At 37.2% G+C, this 8,958-nt stretch overlaps 1 protein-coding gene across 1 annotated transcript in view; it reads left to right on the top strand.

Annotated features, from left to right (window-relative positions):
• Window positions 1-297: 297 nt before the first annotated feature.
• The window catches only part of CRISPLD1 (cysteine rich secretory protein LCCL domain containing 1), a gene marked incomplete at both ends in the record, with an annotated part of 35,374 nt that continues 26,713 nt past the window's right edge, over window positions 298-8,958 (top strand). The window contains one exon of the mRNA XM_084205225.1: window positions 298-555. Within this exon, the coding sequence (XP_084061351.1) occupies window positions 298-555 (258 nt within the window). The remainder of the gene's footprint in view (window positions 556-8,958) is intronic.

The raw sequence follows: 8,958 nt of genomic DNA, 5'->3' as shown, positions 1-8,958 counted from the left end.
AATGTAATATATAGAACCACTTGGACAAACAGAAGTTCATAAGGCTGAAGATAAGCTATCTTCCCAAATCAACAGTGTGCACTTTTAGAGTAAAAAATGCAGCATCCTGCTTTCTCCCCCTAGAAGAACAGTTACAAAATCTGTATGAACTCGAGATTTTGTTGCTTAATAAGTCCATGCATGCCAGTCCTTCAGTCTACAAATTACATTACTCTCTCTTATGCATTTACAGCCAGCAAACCTGGAAGAAAGACTTTGTGTTGGAGCTAACTCCTGAGCATTTTGAGATCATTCATCATGAAGTATGTAGTACAGGAATGGCTCAGAGTAACTACCTTGCTATTCATAGCTCAAGCAGTTTCTGCAATGGTTCTTCCCAATGCCACGCTCTTAGAGGAACTTTTGGAAAAGTACATGGATGAAGATGGTGAGTGGTGGATCGCCAAGCAGAGAGGGAAAAGGGCTATCACAGACAGTGATATGCAAAGTATCTTGGATCTCCATAATAAATTACGGGGTCAGGTGTATCCACCAGCTTCCAATATGGAATATATGGTAAGGAAAAACGGATAGTGACATGCAGAAAAAAATGTTCTTAGAATAGTTGCTATCACTTTATAAAACAGCATACTTTCAGTCTTAGCTTGCTTGTTTTCTCATTTAAAGAACGTGTCACTTGTTTGTCATTTTTTTTTTGTACAGGTATGAACTGTGAGATAAAAATGCCTGTTTGTGGATGAAGTGTCATGCTCTACTTATATAATGTGTTTAATCTGTCATAGGTCTGCTAAATTTAAGTGGCAGTTCCTCAGTGTTAGGGGCCAATTTCCAAAATTGCAGTATTCAATAAGGTTGATTGTAATTGTGGCCTAAAAAGTTACCATCTGAGAAGAGTACTGAGCAATGAAGTTTCAAGATAGCATGCATGTATTCTTTCCCATGTTTCTAGGTTGGATGGCATTTCTGAACAAAATGAGGATCTTACAACAAGAAAGTCTTCTATTTAAGTTGGCACATGTTATTGGAGGGCTGTGTATTTCTGCATTCAAGTTAATAATGTTATTTCTCTTTACTTTTTTTTTTTCCTCAAGAAGCCTCTATATTTGGACTGTTATTAGTGGCATTAAGTTCCATGTTTCTGAACTTTGTTTTTATGCCATAGTTCAAGGCTAATTCTATCTCTCCTTGCTAAGTCGATGAAATCAGGTCATTAGAGCTTTTAAAAAGTCTAGGGTTTAAACATAAATGGGCAAATTTTATTTTTTCTGCACCTTTTTCCTGTGTCCACATGGTATGTTGTTGACTTATCTGTTCATTCACCTGAGAAAGAGCATTGGTGTAGGGTGAGTTTTTTATATCAAATATTATACAGGTTTCTTGTCACTTTCCATGACAGAGGCTTATATTAACACATTTCCCGATAAAAATATCTTTTCTAGACTGGAGTGGTGGCTTTCAGGTTGGAGAGCTGTTTGAACTGAGCATATATGGGTCTGGGAGAAACCATACTTGCTTAAACCATCAGCAGAGTCATAGGATGGTTTGGGTTGGAGGGGACCTTTAAGGTTCTCTAGTCCACTCCCCATTACAGGCAGTTTAACTTAAGTTTGCCTATGTGAGTGTTATTGTATTAGACTAAGAGCCATCAGAGAATTAGTTAATGGAATCACAGGATATATGGCCACATATCATCTCCAAACAAAGGGATGATAATACCTGAAACCTCTTTAACCCATTCAGTTCTGATTGTCTGCATGCATTCATAAACTTTGTTTTCTGTTGTGACTTTTTCAGACCTTGCTATAATAGAGGTTAACATTTTGTTCCCAGTCACTCAGGCTGACTTTTTTCTGGAAAGTTCAAGAACAAGCTATTAAGTCTTTTTGTAAAAAAGAATTGTGAAGACTGTTACTTTCCCTTGTTAAAATACTACAAGCCTTTTTCTTGAGATTCTCTGAAAGCGTAGATATTTGTAGTTATGTGGCTTTTTCCATTCCTAGTGCCATACTACATTTGCCTGTCTTATATATCTTGGAAAGGAGAATTTGGATATACTCACAGAAGTAAGGTTTTTGACAGCTTTATTCAAAGATTCCTCCAGCACTGCACACACTTGGGCTTAAACTCTGTGTTAGGTCTACATCTGGAACAAGTTCTTTTTGGTTTTGTTGTTTTTTCTGCGCTCTCCAATGATGCCTGAGCCAGAGAGTACAAGCAGCATGGAAAAGCAATTACCCAGTTTTAACATCAAGGATGTTACTCACAACAGGGCAGCAGCTTTCAAGAGGGTGGGATTCAATTTTGGCATAATATCCTAGGGAATGAGGGATTAGAATAGGCAAGGGTTTGAGACCTGTGAAGGCAAAGAGTTTGTGCAAAATGTGTGGTCAGAGGGATAGATACCTGTGGAGGGTATGAGAAGGGTGTGGAGAGAGCCTGAGTGGTCAAGAAGGTGTTGAGAAACATTGTGATGGAGAGATAGAGCATTTGAGGAATAGGTACGGTTAAGCTAAGACCTGTGACTGTGATTTGGATCAGAAGTTTATGGAAGGGGGTTAAGAGCACAGACATTTGCTAAGAGAGGCTATTTGGAAAGTCTAAACCTGTTGGTAAGTGGGGAGGAAGATTGTATCTGGAGGAAGCAGGTGAGAGTTGATATTGAATGGAGACAGGAGGCTTCATAAGAGAGTGGGAACCGAATGCTGCTTGAACAGAACGAGGAAAGGACAGGACTGCTGATTGATTGCACATATATTTTTATGGTAGTCTTAGAGATTTTCCTTTCAATGTCTTAAAGATAATTGTTAGTGCTCCAGAAGAGGGAAACCATCCATCTAAATGCTTGCCTGATGTTTAGCAAGATAAATGAGTGCAGCTGAAATACTTTTTGTCATCTTTTGGTGTGGTTTATTAATATAGACATGCTGGCATACATGTCTCCTGCACACTCATGTCCCTGTAAACTGCCCTTTGTATTAGTAAACTCTCTCCTTCTGAATAGAGCTAGTTCTGCTTGGGGGAGTGGTGTTTTATGTCTCACTGAACCTGAATGGAGATGGGCAAGGTCCAAGTGCCTCCCTGTTAAACCTGTATCTCTATAAATCTGTGGTGTAGTTGAGAAATTTAAGATATCCAAGAGTGCTTGGAGCTGGGAGAAGTATGTGGGGGCTGCATGCTCTCACTGCACTGTTAGGTAACCTAAGATGTTCCAGACTAAAAGGCAGCTCTGGCTGAAGCGCCTCTGTCCTGCTCCGGCTGATGGAATGCACCTGAGTTGAAGATGAGACTGATCCAAGTACTTAAAGAATCAGATTTGATTTTAAAAAAATGTAATTTGGGTTTTTTTTTTCATTCTGAGTCATGACACCATCTCCATGTGGGGCAGAATCAGATGAGTACCAGTGCTGATAAAAGAACATTGGAATGCATAACTAAGGAATGGGTGGGAGGAGAACCACATTGGGTAGGAGGTATTGGTTTTATTACTCACTTACAAAGTCCAGCCTTACCTTTGAGGTAAGGCCTGCAGCATAAGATCTTGGTTCTATTAAAAACAAAACAAAATCAAACAAACAAACAAAACCAAACAAACAAAACCAAAAATCCCAACCAAACAAAACCAAAACCAAAAAACCCCATGGAAAATGAAAAAGTTTCATTACTGAGCTGTACACTCTTTCCATATGCTTTGAAAAAGCAAACATTACTGGGCTGTCATAGTTCAGAGACCTAAAGTTACAGTGCAGGAAGATTCACAGAAGCTAGGTCTAATGAACAAAGTGTTCTCATGGTTGTCTGGCTGAACTTACTGGATGAAAAGTTCATCCTCCCCAGTACTGTGGGTCTGGTGGTGAGCAATAATGGATTCCCAAGATAAGAGGATAAGAATAAAGCATGTGAAAAGAGAAACTTTTGCAATGAAGCATCCCAGCTTCCAGCAAATAGCAGCTTAGGGACTTCCTCAATCTGCTGTTGTACTTTTTGCATCAGATGGAATACTCTCACATGGAATTTTCTTTATGAATCTGAAAGCTTCTGAGTCCACTTGTATTTTTTGAATACATGGCATCGATTTGCAGAGCTCTATAAATTTAATTATGCAGTGGGTGAAAAAGTACATTTGTTTTCCTTTAAACTTCTTCTATTTGATGCCTTATTTTTCTTCATTGTGTGAAATAATAATTTTCTTAGTGATGACAAGGCTTTCAGCTGAAGAATCCTAATTTCTTTACTTGGAAAGTGTTCTACGTGAAAAGCTGTTCCATTTTGTAGTGGTTCCCCTGTTTTCCTTTTAATGCAAAAGGGACAAACCAAACTGTGGATAGTTATGGCATACTGCAAATTGTTATAGTTGTATTAATTTTTGTCATTTCCTAATAATTTCTAGCATTCTTTTACTTTTTGACTTAGTGTCCTGCAGCTGACATGTTTCATAGAGCTATTCACAATGACTTCAAGATCTTTCTAATGTGCTAAGAGGTCATTTACTACACCACTGTGTATATATAGTTGGCTGTTATCTCCAGCAATGTCCTTATTACTTTGTATTCATTCACATTGAATGCTATAAATAATTCTGTTGTCCAATCACTTAGCATTAATGAGTCTCTTGTCTCCATCTTTTGTTTTTCCTATCTTGTTTTTACCTATCTTAAATAGGGAATCTATATTGCATTCTCTTTACTTGGGCTTTTGTGGAGAAGGTGTGCTGCAGAGTCTATGGACACATCTTGCAGGGAATCTGAAAATTATTTTATATTCTTAAATCTCTTTTCTGTCATTTATCACTTCTTCCTTTACCTTATTATAGCTTAATTTTGTGTGTTTGTTATTTTTAAGTAACTTAGGAACTCTGTGGAAAACTTCACTGCACTTACATGTCGACACCTTCAAGGTGTAATATATGTGGGAATAATTATCTATATATTTCATATTTTTTTAACTTACCCTATAAAATCATCCCAGTGGAAGTCAGTTTTTAGTCTGTGGTTTCTCAGGATCTTCTAGAAGCTTTTAAAATATGATCAACCATGTGCTGGTTTTTGTTAATGTGGTAACAAGAGAGATAATGTACTGCACAGTAATCAGAAGTTTAATAAGCAAGTTCTTCCAGGTTCTTGAAGGATATTGTTTGGCCCTGGAAATTTGATGCTGTCAGTATTTTCAGTTTTGGCTATTGCTTCTTAAGGCTGATTTGGATCCTCCACCTCACCTTCTGTCTCTTTTCTTGTATGGAAAAATTCTGGTGTGACAATGTGCATAAGCTCCTCTGTAGGGAACAGTATTGCAAAAATTCATTAAACTCCTCTGCAGTGGCCTTATATGACCTTATGACTGCATGTTAGATCATTCTTTCCTAGACCTCCTCCTTCAAAGCTGAGAGAGTTTTTGGGTTGTTGACATTATGACTTAAATAGAAAAAAAAAAAATCTTTTTTTGAGGTTGTGATGAACAGTGTGTTATGAAAATGCATGGCAAATTCATGTTGTATATTTTCTTATTTGGATTGCTTCCTTTAAAAGAAAGGTGTAAGGAACATTTTCTCTTTGCTGCGCACATGAATTTAACAGCACTGGAAAGAGAGGAGAGAGGAATGAGGTTTCCCTGCTCCCCTTCCAAAGCACTGAACCGAGCTTAGAGCCTTGTGTCATGCTTTCAACATGTCCCTCCTGGGCTGTGTGGCCTTCACACCATGCGTGCACTTGGGGTACATCCGTGTGGAAGGGACACTTGAGCAAGTCTTGGGAGCTGTGGCCAGGAGCTGCTGGCCCTGTTCACTCTGACCAGAGCAGGGAGGCTGTGGCTCTGCTGCTCTGCAGTGCTCAGGTGTCCTTGCCTGGTCCTCTGCTGTGCTGGAGCTGCCTGTGCCTGCCCAGCCTCTCTGGCCAAAGACCCGTCCTTTAAGGAAAAAATGGAAACCATCATGCTTTGTTATATGGTTTGTTGTGGATTCATGTGAAGTAGTCCTCTTATTCAGTTAGAAAGGGTTTGCTGCATATTAATAAATTCTTACTACATTGTAAAGGCTTAATGAAACTTGAAAAACTTCCTAAACTCCTAATACTATTTTTTTTTTTTTTTTTGGAAACATTAGTTGTGTATCGTGAACTGAAATTGGAAAAACTTTCTTGGCAATAATTTCATTGGTAACATTGCACCTTAGTAAAACTGAATATATTAATGAAAACTGATTTCCTTCCTGGTTATTGCAGTCAAGACTATAAAAATAGTAATTATTATTTGGATAGTGGAAGTTGTTAATTCCTCTATATTCCAAACAGTTGTAGTTTGCAAAATAAAATAATTTACCAAGAATAATATTCACAAAAGTAATTTTGGTTAATGAATTTATATGCACTCTATTTTAATTCATTCTTTTAGTATTCATTCCTTGATTTCATACATATTTTCCCAAATAAAGGAGTCAAATGATTAATGGGAGATCCTCATTCCATCCTTTGCTATACTTAAAAGTATTCAGGTTTCAGCTTGATAGATAACAGAACATTTCGACCTGGTATTTCTTGGCCCCAGGCCATGCACTGCATTTTGTAATTTCTGTAATTGGAGACACCAGTGTCTTCTAGGGCAAGGAAGTCTTTGCTTACTTCGTTATCTCTAGTCTTTTGGCCAGATCCTGCCAATAAATACCAGGGATGTCATTGCAAAGCCCATAACTTGCTTCTATAAAGTTTAACTTTGGAAGACTTGTGAGGAAAGTACAAAGTTCTAGAGGTGCTTTTAAAACAGTTCAGATTAGAATATTTATTTGTGCATAGCTTTACATATAGCTGAACATATTTTGTTTATAGCTGTATATATTTTATGTACAGCTGTACCCTATAGCTCTGTGGTTCTTCAGGAGAATTCTGGATGTGTATCTGGCAGCAGTGTTGAACCCATATTTTGTTCACAGAGGGGGAAAAAAGCAATATTTTTTCTTAGTTTGGTATAATGTTTGGTATATCTCTGAAGGTCTTAGTTTGAAAACCTTGGTGTGATGTGTTGAAAGTGCTAATACCATATAATTCCTTTCAAAACCATGACTAATTCATAACTTCTGTGAAGGGCTTTATATTTTGGGAGGCTTGAAGATTTGCCTCTCCATTTCAGTAGCTTCAGGAAGACTTCAGAAGAAAAAAATTAGGAAGTGTTACTTATTTAGATTTTAAAAAAAAATTTCCCATAGGCAATCCTCTGTTTTAGTTAAATAGAAGCCATTGGACTTTGGATTATATGAACTCACTAGTGCATAGAGCTCTTGCATGATAGTAAAAGTTTATTTATGGCATCATAGGGACTGAATAGAGACCAAAATAATTTTTTTGCTATTTTGTGATGCATTTAGTTTCTATGATCAGTTTAATGAGGGAGTAGCAGCTCCTCTCTATGTGTATCTGTTAGTTCCTAGATGAGATTTTTTTATTTTTGTAGCATTCCTAGGAGAATTGAAACATCATTAGGAAACATAAAAAAGACCTTGTAATGCATATACATGTTTTGGTGATTTTTTTGTGTTCTGAAGTGCCCTTTTAAATATCCTAGACCTTTCTGACAAAACGTTTTGATGTCTCTGTTTAGTGTATCTTACCCATCTTGCCAAAACTCTTCAGGGATGCTTGATTAAAAACAATTCCCGTTCCTTTTGAGCAGAGAGCTTTGGTTTGTGGAATTGCCTAAGTGGCTGAAGAACACTTTGGGTGCCAAGAACAGAGCAGCTCTATTCAGAGTGAACCTGCCCTCTTTCCCTCTGGTTTTCCACTTTTCTGCTTCACTTCAAAGATTGGTGGAAGTGCTTCAGCTCCTTTGCCTGCGCTCAAAGGCTACTGACTCTGCATCAAAGAACACAGTGACGTTGACTTATCCTCTTATTCTCCCTGGCAGTTTTAGCAAAGGATTGTGCAATGTGAAGTGGCCAAGGAAAAAAAGTGCTATGACTTCTATTGATGTCATGCCAACAACAACTAAGCGACTCCAAGTAAAGAAACTGAAAGTGGAAAGTAGCAAAAAGGCTCACTGTCTCAAAGTTTAAGGGAGCCCTCCCAAAATAAAATAATTAGCAACACAGGACAGACACTGTTCATCTTTTATTTTTGCTGTCAGAGAAGTTTTTTGTCTCCAGATCAAAGAAGATCATTAAATATTAATCAGTAGTAGCAGAATATAAGCTGAAGTATAAAATATGAACAGAACAGAAAGGATCAATGAGATTTATAAAAGTAGCTCCCTGTTGCCTGCCATTTTCATGATATTTGCCTCAGAATCTTCCTCAACTAATTTTTTTTCTTTTTAATTGAGAAAAAAAAAATACTTATTTCCTTACATTATTTCATTGAAATGCTAGATATGAAGTTATCCTGTTCTATGTAAATATAATCAGCCTAAGATTTGGCATGAGTTGCTATCATAGAAAAAGTGTGATTTAAGGAAAAGACTATCCTCTGGTAATATAAAGATGGAGAAATTTCACTTTATTTTGAAAGAATATAACAGTTTCTTAAAATGAAGCTGTTAAATCCAGAATTTGGCTCCGTGACAAATATTACAATAGAGTTGTCCTGGATTCCCTGTTGGGTCTTCAGGTGGTCAGGGATTCCTTTAATACATTTTCCAATGTTTTTCTGAGATTTTATTTGAAAATATTTCTGAGAGTAATGCCAGGTCACATATGATCAATGAATGCTTTTTGGCAGTAAGTTCAATTCACTTATGTCAAAACACAGTGGTCATCTTTTAAAAGCATTTAGTTTGACACATATTTGAGATACCATAGCTAATTCCTGTTCAAAGTCCAGGAAATTCTGTAACATGTCTAAAACTGCTGTATGAAAGCAATCAGTTACAGTGAGTTTAACCTGGTAGTCACTACTAGGATTTGAGGTGAGGACCCGTGCTCTGGTCAGTTTGTGATTAGCTATAAATATTCATGAATACTATTTGTAATGAATGTGTGCAATT

Source organism: Fringilla coelebs (assembly GCF_963513975.1).
Source record: "Fringilla coelebs genome assembly, chromosome: 1".
Classification (NCBI taxonomy): domain Eukaryota; kingdom Metazoa; phylum Chordata; class Aves; order Passeriformes; family Fringillidae; genus Fringilla; species Fringilla coelebs.
The sequence above is the reverse complement of the archived record's forward strand: the minus strand, read 5'-3'. Positions and strand labels throughout refer to the sequence as shown.